This window comes from Anabrus simplex, chromosome 5 (assembly GCF_040414725.1).
Source record: "Anabrus simplex isolate iqAnaSimp1 chromosome 5, ASM4041472v1, whole genome shotgun sequence".
NCBI classification, from domain to species: Eukaryota; Metazoa; Arthropoda; class Insecta; order Orthoptera; family Tettigoniidae; genus Anabrus; species Anabrus simplex.
The window spans coordinates 72,142,295-72,157,247 of NC_090269.1; the positions used below are offsets into that span (position 1 = coordinate 72,142,295).

At 38.6% G+C, this 14,953-nt stretch overlaps 1 protein-coding gene across 1 annotated transcript in view; it reads left to right on the plus strand.

The window, feature by feature from the left end:
* Nucleotides 1-14,953, plus strand: part of synr (sayonara) — a 128,919-nt gene that overhangs the window by 75,196 nt on the left and 38,770 nt on the right. The window contains exon 5 of the mRNA XM_068227768.1: nucleotides 9,747-10,005. Coding sequence (XP_068083869.1) covers nucleotides 9,747-10,005 — 259 coding nt within the window. The remainder of the gene's footprint in view (nucleotides 1-9,746; nucleotides 10,006-14,953) is intronic.

The following is a 14,953-nucleotide window of genomic DNA, read 5'->3' on the forward strand; positions in this document are numbered from 1 at the left end:
CTAACATCTAAGGACATCGGCCCAAGTGTGAAAATAAGAAACTACAGATATAGTTTGTCCTAGACTGTTAAAGTATAGGACAGAATATATTATATTTAGTACAGTAATATTATATAACACATACTGTGGTTTTTTTTAGTTTTCCGGATTATCCGGATTATCGATAATGTGGATCAGTTCCGGTCCCACTTAATCCGGATAAACGAGGTTCTTGTGTATAGGCCACGGTCGCCAACACACTCATCTTCTCTGAACATCTCCTTCACCGGATCACATCTTCCTGTCCTGAGAGACGGCGCGGCGTTACCACCTAGGTGGCCCACCGTCCCCTTCAAGGACAGAATAAAAACATTTTATCAGCAGTATTCCAAAGCGCATTTTCTACCAGATATTCAGTCGTCTCAGATATCTTCTCTGCCGGCATATAAAATTTAAATTTCTCACTAAATGGCAAGTCTTGTGATTATGAATTATGCTGGGTTTACATCGAACGGAGCGCAATTAGCTTGTTAATTTGTGTCTTGGAGCACTATATCCACAGTTAGTTACTATGTGTATCAATTAAGGTTTAGAGTGGTGATATTAGTAACACGTTACCTGGTTATTAACACCGTTCACAGGAAAATCATAGGTTCATTGATAATCACATAAAATGTCCCATTAATAGAGGATGCGCACTAATTGCATACTAATCTGCGGTCCTTTGGGCATACCTACACTTCTACGTATGTGTTTATTGTGTCGTGATAAAGCTTCATTACTTGAACTGAAAATTAAAGGGAGGGAGAAGAAAAGGTATATGGCATGGACTTAATGTCAGGTCACAAGAAAAGAAGAAATTCTGGCTCCTTGGCTCAGTGATATCATGATGTAAGGTTCGGTCGTCAGCTGGACAAGGTATTTTAGCTACGCCTCAGATTCGGGGAATGTGTGTTTTGGCGTAAAACATCTTTAAAATTTGGCCTGAAAGTTCTCAAGCGAAAAATCGATGAAGTGACTTTCATTCAACACTTCAATATACAGGGTGAAGCGAAATACGCGCACTCGGGCGTCGCAGCGCGACTTCTCACATGCCAGCAATAAAAAAAAAATGTCTCTCACAAAAGTTCGTCCTACGAGTATATCCGGGAGAAAAAGGTCGTTGAAGAGTGGCAATCTGGCAACACTGTAACCACATGTAGGGTAACTACCTCTGTCAGCACAAATTAGTCGTGCTGTACAGTTGGTGCAGTGGATAGAGTTTTGGGTTAACATGCAGGTGGTCAGGGGTTCGATCCTGGGTTGAGGCGCGTTTTTTATTTGCTAATTTCCATCGGACATTACATACTGTAACACAGTAAGATACCGTTTCTTAGGTCACATGTACCCTACATTTACAAAATTTAGTAACGCTGAACACGTTGTAACGCATCTAGTAGATGAAGTGGTGCGAAGAAATTCACGCCCACGACGTGGAATGGCGTCTTTCAAATTTGACCAATGAAAACGAATGTTCGTCCATTTCTAGGATCGTAGTATGTAAGTGCAAATGGTTTCTAGAGGACCCGCTGCAATCGCTGTTGACGATTAAGATGCCAGATACCATGCCAACTGGACTACATTTACGAAATATAAAACATACGCCTCAACCCAGGATCGACCCCTCGACCTCCTGCATATTTACTCAAAACTCTATCCACTTCTCCAACTGTACAGCACGACTAATAACTGCAGACAGAGATAGTTACCGTACATGTGGTTACAGTGTTGCCAGATTGCCACTTCTCAACGACCTTTTTCTCGCAGGACGAACTTCTGTGAGAGACATTTTTTTATTGCTGGCATGTGAGGAGACTCGCTGCGACGCCCGAGTGCGCGAAGTAAATATAAAGGATTGGTTTGCATATTATTTTAAAATATAAGCACGAATGAATGATCATGGAATGCGCATGACACCATCACTAGATGACCGCTGAATTAAGGTATATTTTTGGCAGTCCAAAGTCACTTATCGTGTATCTTGACGTGTAGATCTTGTGCGGAGGAGAGTGATGTTTCACTTGATATGATCTGACGAGATCTATGAAAAATTAAAATGTGACTGTAAATTAAGAAAATATTGTGACTGATGAATTTTGCCATGCTTCATAAAAAATGTCCAAATATAAGCCTAATGGGAGATAAAAGCTGTATAGAACACACGCTTGAGGAATATAGACACAATAAGGGATCGAATAAGTTCAAAAGTACGTCTATTGTAAGTTTAAAGCTTTTCAGTTTGTCTAAAGCACTAATCTGTAAAAAAAAAAAAAAAAAAAGATACACACCATTAAACAATGTTTCGTTCTACAAGAACATCCTCAGATTCTATCACTTTACACCAAGCGTGTATATGTACAATATTGTTTACGTTGCGTAAACTTGTCAGTGATTGGGAGTCGGTGTTATTATGAACAAGTATTAATAAATACTGAGCGGCTGTCTTGCCCAGTCGGTAAAGGTGTGCCCGGTTCACCCGGTAGGACAAGGGTTCGATTCCCCGTCAGGAAGTTGAAACATTTAAGAAACGAGATGTCCACTTCCGGAGGTGCACATGGCCCTGAGGTTCACACAGCCTACACCGAAAATGAGTTCCAAATTAATTCCTGGGGGCAAAGGCGGACGAGCGTAGAACTAACCACTCCCCAAGCGCCGAAGTTACGGTTAGTGGAAGCCTTTACCTTCCACCCCTTCAAGGGCTTTCATGGACTGTATACAGATAGCTTTGCTTTGCTATTAACAAATACTGATCGTACTGTTATTCAACACTCATCTTATCGACTTACAGAAATGTTTCTGAACGTATCTAAGCTTCACCTTCTACAACTGCTTCCGGACCTTGCTCGTAGCCTTGCCGAGTAGTTAAGAAGAAGGGGTGAGTGGAAAATTCTGTGGGCAATGTACTCTGTTCTGTGGAGAGGGAGAGGAAGTAGGGAGTGAGGGGAGTGTTTTAGGCCATAATTATATCCAATGGAAAGGGGAGGAGGATGTTGGTTTTTCAAATTAAAATGCATTTTTTGTATTAGTGAGTAAATAATTTTTGATTAAACGAAAAGGATGAAATTGAATTAAAGAGTACCGTGTAAGACATCAGTTCCAGTGATAAATAAAAACCTAAAAGACCGTCTCGAATGGCGAAAGACGCTGCGTTAATTCAGAGAACGTACTACAGGTAAGAATATTCTAACCCACATTCCAGACATTTAAACCTGAGTATCCTTCTGTGAAATTCAATAAGCGCTAATGCAAAAAAAAGTGTAAATGTTGTTCAGATGTTAAGTAGGGCGAAGGTGTACAGGCAATTTTTATGGCTGTATATGATAATTCAGGTTGGTTTGGTGAGCATTTTCGCAATCTAAATTTCGGTTGCTTCTTTAATATTCAAAGATTCGTTCTCATTTCCATCTCTGTTCTTTGGAGAGGAGAGGGTAAGTATGGGAGTGTTGTGGGCCATGATTCAAGTTCATTGAAGAGGGAAGGGGTATGTTATTTCACGTTATGATGGAGTTTTCTGTATTAGAGAGTAAATATAAGTTAATGATTTTGATTAAATAGAAGTATGGAATTGAATTCAAGTGCTTCTTGTAAGACATTACTTTTAGTGATTAAATAATAACACAAAAAACGTTTCGAGTGGCGAAGGGCGCTGCGTAAATTCAGAGAAATTACTACAGATAAGAATAACCTAACCCACATTCCAGACATTTAAATCAGAGAATCCTCCTGCGCGATTCATTAAGCACTAATGCTTAAAGTATGTTTAGATCTGTGTTGATTTATGTGAAATGGCGTGAACTGTCATATTATGTGTTCTCCGACGACTGAATGGCGATTCTGTCCGATCGAATTTTTGTGTTCTTTGTTTCTTGTATGGAAATTACGTATTGTTTTGCATATATTTTGTTTGTTTGTTTGTTTGTTTGTTTGTTTGTTTGTTTGTTTGTTTGTTTGTTTGTTTGTTTGTTTGTTTGTTTGTTTGTTTGTTTGTTTGTTTGTTTGTTTGTTTGTTTGTTTGTTTGTTTGTTTGTTTGTTTGTTTGTTTGTTTGTTTGTTTGTTTGTTTGTTTGTTTGTTTGTTTGTTTGTTTGTTTGTTTGTTTGTTTGTTTGTTTGTTTGTTTGTTTGTTTGTTTGTTTGTTTGTTTGTTTGTTTGTTTGTTTGTTTGTTTGTTTGTTTGTTTGTTTGTTTGTTTGTTTGTTTGTTTGTTTGTTTGTTTGTTTGTTTGTTTGTTTGTTTGTTTGTTTGTTTGTTTGTTTGTTTGTTTGTTTGTTTGTTTGTTTGTTTGTTTGTTTGTTTGTTTGTTTGTTTGTTTGTTTGTTTGTTTGTTTGTTTGTTTGTTTGTTTGTTTGTTTGTTTGTTTGTTTGTTTGTTTGTTTGTTTGTTTGTTTGTTTGTTTGTTTGTTTGTTTGTTTGTTTGTTTGTTTGTTTGTTTGTTTGTTTGTTTGTTTGTTTGTTTGTTTGTTTGTTTGTTTGTTTGTTTGTTTGTTTGTTTGTTTGTTTGTTTGTTTGTTTGTTTGTTTGTTTGTTTGTTTGTTTGTTTGTTTGTTTGTTTGTTTGTTTGTTTGTTTGTTTGTTTGTTTGTTTGTTTGTTTGTTTGTTTGTTTGTTTGTTTGTTTGTTTGTTTGTTTGTTTGTTTGTTTGTTTGTTTGTTTGTTTGTTTGTTTGTTTGTTTGTTTGTTTGTTTGTTTGTTTGTTTGTTTGTTTGTTTGTTTGTTTGTTTGTTTGTTTGTTTGTTTGTTTGTTTGTTTGTTTGTTTGTTTGTTTGTTTGTTTGTTTGTTTGTTTGTTTGTTTGTTTGTTTGTTTGTTTGTTTGTTTGTTTGTTTGTTTGTTTGTTTGTTTGTTTGTTTGTTTGTTTGTTTGTTTGTTTGTTTGTTTGTTTGTTTGTTTGTTTGTTTGTTTGTTTGTTTGTTTGTTTGTTTGTTTGTTTGTTTGTTTGTTTGTTTGTTTGTTTGTTTGTTTGTTTGTTTGTTTGTTTGTTTGTTTGTTTGTTTGTTTGTTTGTTTGTTTGTTTGTTTGTTTGTTTGTTTGTTTGTTTGTTTGTTTGTTTGTTTGTTTGTTTGTTTGTTTGTTTGTTTGTTTGTTTGTTTGGCAGTTAGGTTCTTGGCACTTGAGTTCATAAACTCCCGATTTGGAGCAGACTGTTTTTTTGTTTAACCTCCTGAGGCCCAGAACATTTCTCTTTTGGTCAAATGTCACAAAAGTGTATACTTCTTTAACGGTGTCTTGGTGGGAGACAGTGAAGTGAGAAGCATATCACACCAAGGTCAATGAATTCCCCCCCTCCCCACCAAAAAAAATGGAACACCAACAAAAGGTGAATTTTTATTTATTTTATTTTTAAAATATTTATTTTACGGGATATTCCATTTTTAAACAGTGTCCATTTAAAAGGCCGACCCCGTGGTGTAGGGGTAGCGTGATTGCCTTTTACCCGGTCATGTCAGCGATTTTCACCAGCACCTGAGGGCTGGTTCGAGGTCCACTCACCCTACGTGATTAGAATTGAGGAGCTATCTGACGGTGAGATAGCGGCCCCGGTCTAGGAAGCCAAGAATAACGGCCGAGAGGGTTCGTCGTGTTGACCACACGACACCTCGTAATCTGCAGGCCTTCGGGCTGAGTAGCGGTCGCTTGGTTGGCCATGGCCCTTCAAGGGCTGTAGTGCCATGGGGTTTGGTTTGGTCCTTTTAAAAGGACACCAGGCCTCAGGAGGTTAAGTTGTATTTGCTTAGGTACCTTTGTAGTGTGCTGTTCGTTCCGAAGGCTACTTTTAGACCTTGTTTTTTTTTTAATATTAGCTATTTTAGGCTATATGTCTTCTTGTTCACGTAGTTGAGGAGATTGTATTTTTCTCTTTAATGTGTTGTTTTTCTGGTGATTTTCCTTTGTTTATTTAATAGATTATCTACTATGTGTGCAGGGCGTTGTTTTCTTTCGCGATTTATTTTCTTGTTTGTATTTCTTCATCGGAATTAGTTGTCCTCATTGGTTTGGATATTGCTCTGTGTATCATTGTATTCAGCCCTGCTACTTCGTATGTGTATGAGTGGTTCGAATCGTTGTCAATAATGTGTGATGTCTGAGTGGGCTGTCTGTATATTTCGAATGACAGATTGTCATTATACCTACTGATTGTGTTGTCTAAAATGTTTATTTTCTTGTTAATTTCTAGTTCCATTTTGAATTTAATTGAGTTGTGTACGGAATTCTATGTGTTCAATAAATGTTGTGCCTTTGCGACTACACAGAACGCACGAGACCGTCATGGGAGTGTCAGAAACTTGAGCTTGCGGTGCTGGTCCCTTGTAAAATCAAATGACATTCTAAATTATACATCTCTTACCTCGCACACTCGATCATTGTTCCGTAAAATTTTAACAAGTGCTAAAAGTTAAGTAAAAGGAAATTTAAACGAATAAACAAAACGATGTGAGTATTTCAACCTGCATATCATTTTTAATTACAATACGCGATAGATGTTCTAGCGGCACTCTTCATGGATACATGGCTATCGTGATGGCCTTTAGTCACAGGGGTCCCGGGTTCGATTCTCAGCAGGGTCGGGAATTTTAACCATCATTGGTTAATTCCGCTGGCACGGAGGATGGGTATATGTGTTGTCTTCATCTTTCATCCTCATCAAGACGCGCAGGTCGCCTACGGGAGTCAAATCAAACGAACTGCACCTACCACGCCTGTTTTTATATTTATTTTTCTATCATAAATAATACTTTTCACAACGTTGAGCCCAACTAAGGAACGCGATTGAACTTACTTAGCAGATGAATTTGTTTTCTCTCTTCCCAGAATATCTTCATCATCTCCTTGTCTTTCTCCGTCCGTACTTACCTCCGTGCAGTGGCGGTTCTCATCTTTAGGTTTTTCAGCAAAATAATGTTCGTTTACCAACGTTCTAAAGCTAGGCCTGTCCAGTATAATTTCACCTCTTATGCTAATTTCTGGAAGATGTTTCTCAATTTCCATTATCCAATTATTCTTGACTTTTTGTTAGGAACCATAATTACATATCATTTTAGTAAATCTTTCGTTGCCCATTCTTTGAATATGGCCATAAAATTTCAATCTTACTTTTCTAATAGTGTCTGATATTTTCTCAAAATGCTGGTATAATTCAGGAGACTCCCTTTTCAACCACAATCCTTTTACGCATACTGGCCCCAAGATTTTCCTGAGGAATATTTTTCTTGTTTTTCTAAAATTTTGTTTAGTGATCTGCCTCCAATGATCAAGGGTTCGGTTGCGTATAATGCTTTAGTCTCAATTACAGTGTACCTGTGATTCTATAGGCCAGTGATGGCGAACCTATGACACGCGTGCCACACTAGCTGACACGCGATGACGACTTCCGTGCCACGATAAACAACATACCACATATTATAAGGTTTTTAACACGTAATGAATAGTTCGAAAAATTAACAATCTTCAGTATATAACAAATAAGACTTTAGTCTGTACATTGCTCAGAATTTAAACAGAATTGTATTTCTGTATCGGTCGTGTCCATAGTAACAAGGAAATACACTTTTTAATTTTGCATCATGTCTGTCTGTCTGTATGTCTGTCTGTCTGTACGTGCATCACGAGAAAAGGGCTGAAGAGAATTGAATGAAAATAGGTATGTTAAGTCGGGGAATAAGTAGCTTCAATCTAGCCTATAAATAATTTTATTCACGCTGAGTGAAATAGTAGTTTAGGAGAAGGCCTAAAATTTAATTCTCAAATATGTATGTTATTAGTGGTTCTATCTATAAATACTACATAACGCTTTTTTTCTTTGCTACTGGTTTTACGTCGCATCGACACAGATATGTCTTATGGCGGCGATGGGGGAGGAAAGGGCTAGGACTGGGAATGAGCGGCCGTGGCCTTAATTCAGGTACAGCCCCAGCATTTGCCTGGTGTGAAAATGGGAAACCACGGAAAACCATCTTCAGGGCTGCCGACAGTGGGGTTCGAACCCACTATCTCCCGAATACTGGATACTGGCCGCACTTAAGCGACTACAGCTATCGAGCTCGGTACTACTACATAACTAAAGTTATATAGTATTAAATTTCCGAACATTTGTCTTATACATTTTAATAATAATAATAATAATAATAATAATAATAATAATAATAATAATAATGTTATGTGCTTTACGTCCCTCTAACTACTTTTACTGTTTTCGGAGACGCCGAGGTGCCGGAATTTAGTTCCGCAGGAGTTCCTTTACGAGCCAGTTAATATCTACCGACACGAAGCTGATGTACTTGAGCACCTTCAAATAGGCCTACCACCGGACTGAGCCAGGATCGAACTTACCAAGTAGGGGTCAGAAAGCCAGCGCCTCAACCGTCTGAGCCACTCAGCCCGGTTCTTATACATTTTTACCGCACAGCGCCGAGTCACGAGAAAATGGGTAAAAAGGTTTTAATGAAAATCGGTATGTAAAGTCGGGGAATAAGGAACTACACTCTACCCTATAAATAATTTTATAAGATGCCCTAATATCACGGAGTCGGTAGAAAACTAAATGTGAAGGCCTACAACACAGAAAGCTCATAAAAATTGATCAACAGTAACATTACATTGACTATTGTTTGTTGTGATGTTGTTTGTGTCTTCCGCTGCCAGTCATCTCCGATAGATGGGATTACTGCTGCGTACCAAGTATAAGAGCCTGTCTGAATATTGGCGGGAAGTAGCTGGGGAGTTAGATCTCCCTCTTCTTTAGCATGACATTCCTCTGGTTCACTAATTTTCTGGTACTACTGGTACGTAACTCACTGGTTCATCGTAGCATTCCAGCTATTCAGTCCCTACTCTAAAGGCACTGATTAGAATGAGCAGTGTGTTCATTTAATGTATTAATGGCAGAGGAGTGTTCGCGGCTGTCTGCGGCCTAGTCATTCCAGCACTGTACTTCAGACTGTTAGACTAGCAGCGTAGTACTGTTCGTTAAAAGAGATAAAATGTGCGGTTTTTCATTTGATCGAGTATTTTGTATGATAACATTGATTTAATCGCTACATTTCTACTGACGTCATTGTAATATCCTACGTGAACTTCAGTTAGGAAAACCACAAAGACAGTCTTTCTGAGAATTCCGTAGGGAAGCAAGAGTACGTAAGCTAGTATAGCATATTTTAACATTACACTTTAATAAAGAAGTATACCTCAGTTAATCCTATGGTCATCTATTTTATTAGGTTAAAGCGAAAACATACCTATTCGTAAAATTTACCTGATTTTAAAATATAATTTTTAGTAAAGTTTGCAAAATAAAATCATGAAACATTCATTGGAATGGATTTATATTATGCAATCTAATACCTAACTGAAGTCGAATAAGAGGATTCACGACGATTTTTAAAGGAAAATAACCGATTGCACACTAGGCAGTAAAAGGTAATAGAAAAGACCTTAATTTTGACACGCTAGTCGGTAAAGGTTTGCCATCCCTGCTTACAGGCTGTCCGAAATTTAACAATTCTCTCTCTATTTGCTTCACGATTTAATCTTGAATTGTATTATTATTATTATTATTATTATTATTATTAGTATTATTAGTATTATTATTATTAACTTTTCACATCATCTCTGTTTACTGAATGCCACCCTTCTATACTATAAACGGTATGATATTCAACATTCTGGTTACCTCTGAACATTACAGATATCCTCCTCCGACGTCTATCCTCAATGTTTGTTTTTTCCTCTGTCTAGGGATTCCAATAGCCGGTTCCATCTGGCGACGGAGATCCGAAACTGTGTGCAAGAAGCTGTGCTAAACGTTCAAGCGGCCCAGGCTCTCTTACCAGGAGTGCAGTTCCCGTTCTGTTCAACAAGAGAGCTCACTGCCGTCCTTCAAGCCGTAGTGTACATCTTCACGGATATCCAGGAACAAGACAAAGCACAGCACTCCTTTAAGTGCTACAACAATTTCGCCGAGAGAGCGCGCGCGCTGGTTCGCTGGATGGACGAGGTGAGAGCGGCACTGGCATAGTCTACTTCTTTAGCGCACAGGTTTGCCTTCAATCACAATAGATGTCCATTACACTAGATTGATCGCTGCTATCCATCGATTCACTCCTTGCTTCCTCAGATCATTTGTTACTCTTCCAACCATTGCATTTTGTATCGTGCCTTCCTTTCTTGTACATCAGCTTCACCTTGAATGTTTTCGGGTTTTGATCATTTTTTGCCAGGCGTTCGGATAGGGCTAGGTTCCGTAGTTCAAATCCCGGTCACTCTATTTGAGATTTGTTCTGGACAAAGCGGAAGCGGGGCAGGTTTTTCTCCGGGTACTCTGGTTTACCCTGTCATATTTCATTCCATCAACACTCTCCAATGTCATTTCATTTCATCTGCCATTCATTAATCATTGCCCCAGAGGAGTGCGACAGGCTTCGGCAGCCGGCACAATTCCTATCCTCGCCGCTAGATGGGGGCGTCATTCATTCCATTCTTGACCCGGTCGAATGACTGGAAACAGGCTGTGGATTTTCATTCGAATAGGATTCCGCAACCATTCTAGTCACGGAACTTTAACCGTGGATGTGACATCAGATGTGTATGCTAAAAGATTATTTCTTTCTTTTCTTATTCATCATACATGAATGTTTCGAATTATCTGCACATTTTCCCCCAAATGTTCCTTAATCGTGTCCTCGTCATTTCCCCTATTTTCTCTACCATCGTCCGTATTTCTGCACGTAGTTCACCGGAATGAACTAATTCAATCTGAACTAATAATGTTACCGAACTAGTCTTGGTGTCCAGTTCAATTTTCAAGTCATGTCTAACTAAATTGGGAACATGCATCAATTTCAAAAATATTTTTTTTGAAAAGTACACCAATGAAATAGTACGTAAACGTATTACATTGTGGTATGTTGCCTTGTTTTCTACCATTAAAAAAATATTTAATAGTGCCTTTCCGCAAGGCGAGTGAAACGGCCTCTGACGTAAGCGGCGCGCTGTGACGTCACGATCCAGTACCGCATGGAGCTCTACCAGCCGTTGTGCATCAGCCGTTGCTAAAGGCCGATTGTTTATTATTCATGATCGCGAATAACTTCGAAATGAGAGAAGAAAGGTTCAAAACAGCACAGTCAGAAAATCTATCATGTGTAGATGTCATCATTCTTGAAAAGTAGTGACTTTTGTGGCCGCAGAAATTCGCGGATAACAAGCAAGTTTGTAAGTGGCGTCTTTTATATACGTGCAATAGTATTAGGATAACAACGAACCTGGATACATATCACATCACTTTCAACTTTTCAACATTTCCTTCTAGACTGATTCCCCTATTAAAGAATAACATTACATTTTCGGGCTTTCAGCATTAGTAAAGTAAGAAATCGGATTTCAGCACTAACATAAACATATAGGTAGCATTATAGTACTAGTCCGCTTCTGTGGTGTAGTGGTTAATGTGTGCCACTCCCGGAGGCCCGGTTTCGATTCCTGGCTCTGCCATGAAAGTTGAAAACAAATACTACGAGGACTGGAACGGGGTCTACTCAGCCTCGGGAGGTCAACTGAGTAGAAGGGTTTCGAATCCCACCTCAGCCATCCTCGAAGTGGTTTTTCGTATTTTCCTACTTCTCCTCCAGGCACCTAAGGCCACGGCCGTTTCCTTCCCTCTTCCTTGTCTATCCCTTCCGATCCTCCCATCCTCCAACAAGGCCCCTGTTGAGCATAACAGGTGAGGCCGCCTGGGCGAGGTAATGGCCCTCCTCACCAGTTTCATCACCATACTCAAAGTCTCACGTTCCAGGACACTGCCCTTGAAGTGGTAGAGGTGAAATCCCTCGCTGAGTCCGAGAGAAAACCAACCCTGAAGGATAAACTGATTAAGAAAGAAAGAAAGAAGGAAGGAAAGAAAGAAAGATCATAGTACTATAGGGCTATAATCTATCATTCCCCAAAAAATATATATTTATGGTTGGGACAACTGGCCTACCCACTTCCAGTGCCCATGAAAGAGAATTAAATATCTTTGTGGAGGGAAAAATGTTAAACATGATAAAGATAAATATGACTTCATCTAGTTTTCACAAGTCGGGCTGAGTGGTTCAGACTGTTGAGGTGCTGGCCTTCTGACCCCAACTTGGCAGGTTCGATCCTGGTTCAGTCCGGTGGTAGTTGAAGGTGATCAAATACGTCAGCCTCGTGTCGGTAGATTTACTGGCACGTAAAAGAACTCCTGCAGGACTAAACTCCTGCACATCGGCGTCTCCGAAAATCGTAGAAGTAGTTAGCGGGGGTGAAGCCAATAACATTAATTACATTTGGCTTTTAACAAGCTGAGCATACCAGGAAAGAAAAGTGTCCTGGTGACATTTTAGTCGCTCAATACAGGAATGTCTTTGGGTGCTGTGACTTTTACTTTTTTTTTTTTTTTTTTTTTTTGCTGTTTGCTTTACGTCACACCGTCACATATAGCTCTTATGGCGACGATGGGACAGGAAAGGGCTAGGAATGGGAACAAAGCGGCCATGGCCTTAGGTACAGCCTCAGCATTTGCCTGGTGTGAAAATGGGAAACCGCGGAAAACCATCTTCAGGGCTGCCGGCAGTGGGGTTCAAAACCCACTATCTCCCAGAGGCGAGCTCACAGCTGCGCGCTCCTAACCGCACGGCCAACTCGCGCGGTATTTTTACCCTTCGGTTTATTGACTTGGCTTGTATAACCTAAAACTTAGGCTAAGTTGGATAATATTTTAAACACCTACATCACTATTTTCACCTGTGTGCAATTATGTTATTTATTTCATTAATATTATGATAATTATTATAATTGAGCATTGTTAACTTATAAGACTCCAACAGACAAGCATTGGTTTTGTGTAGAGTTATACATTTGTTAAATTCACGTTGTTTCCTTTCATGATGTACACGCCTATTCTTTGTTACATTATAGAGTATTTAGATATAGCCTAAATTTCTTTCCCAATTAAGCTCTTCAATAAAGACATACATAACTGTCCCATGCCAAGACATATTGGTAGAATTAGAGCTGTCAAAATGGTTCATAACCCCTTTGATTTATTATCTTGACGTGGATCACCCAAAACATAGGTTAGGTTTGGAGAATACTTTAATAATCAGCATTATTTAATGCACTGTTTATTACTTTCATATTCCAAGATGTAATTTAAGCATTTAAATAAAGCATCATACATTAAAATTTAAAGTTTTACCACTAGAACAGCTGACATGGAAAAGTGATTTGAAAATTCAAACAAATTCATCTTGCGTTAAAATCTTCAAAAAAATACACTGTAGACTTTTCCGATATATCACCAGCATTTCTCTGGCTCGCCAAAATCCATTTCTCCCTAGTTTTAGCGTCTTTGGAACATTTATAAACAATTTGTTTGGTATGGTATGGTATGCGATGTGCTATTGCACATCGGAACTCTACACAATTTATAAGTTTTCTGCCTCACTGTCTGCGCAGGATTCATTTTAAGTCTAAAATATACCACTCAGATTATTATCCAATGTATAGACCTCGAATTTAACCGTACTAGACACTAACGTAAAGTAGAAATACGCGAAGTGTATCCTGCTTCTCACAGCACACTATGTGTTATTTCGTCTGCTAATTCAGTCAACCTGTACGATGACGTCAGACCAATGAGATCGCGTACTTGCGTGACGTGACATTTTCGTAGATTTTTATCACGTTTGGAGTTATTATTTGTACATTCTGATCACATTTTTGAACTCTGCATGAAATTTTGAATCAGATTAGCATATTTTTAATTAAAACCCCGGATCATGCATGTTCCCTATTGTCCGAATATCCATAGTTTGTAAATAAAATTCGAATATGTAAATACCGTATTCCGTCTGTCATTCACAGCGGTTATGACAAAACGAGACGCTTTCAACAGATGAAATTCGCACCAGACATTCGGTATATTGTTGTCTCTCCTTTACGAGAAAAATACAACAAAACTCTCACAAGCAGGATTTCGTACTTTCTAAAGAAAATTATGTGTAGCAACATCATAAAATAAGATACGATAGAGCACCTCACCAAAGTGCAGCCCAATTGAAGCCAACGTACACGCGTGATCGCCATACTTTTTGGCCTACAATATTATAGAACGGTTGCTATCTATTACTGATCAAGTTATTATAATTAAAGTAAATGGAAAGATTCAGTATTATTATTTGTATTTATTGACATGCTGATAGGAGTTGCAACAAAAATGAAGGTACGGACATGGAAAGAAATCAGAAACCTACATACAAATGGTGGGACGAGTTTGAATGTGACAGAGCTGGACAAAAAGTATTGTTCGTGCAGGAATTCTGATGGGCTCAGCTTCAGGAAGAACGTGTTTTATGCCAAGAATAGATTAGGAAATTTTGACATACCATTGATTCTTAAGTGAAAGCAATTTCCTCTAAATTTAGCCTTCTCTATCACAGGCAATAAGGCACAGGGAGAAACTTTACCAAACATAACTTAGATTTGCTATGAATCTCTCCACTGCAGTGTTTAGCCATGGATAAATCTAGGCCTATGTATTGTAGATTTTTCCGCAGTTCCCAGATCCATAAACGTCAAAAAAGAACTCGCATCTTAAACTACACTCAGTATGGCTCATGAGGAAATTTCGTAGTTCCTGTTAAGATTCTATAAAATTGGCGTGTATATTGGGAAGTGTAACGTTTGGTCGTAAGATATATTAACATATTTATTTCAAATTTCAAATGACATTTTGCATACTGATTTTTACTGTCAAAGACAGGCTTACGTACTGGTATAGAATAATCCATAATAATATCTTAGCCACAAGTCGTGTAGGCTATGTCATGGATAAGATGAAAGTCCGACCTCCCTTGGTCAACTCTTGTTCTTTTCCGACCCCGATGCTATTAGGTTTGCGAGGGCTAGGGAGTCTTTCATTT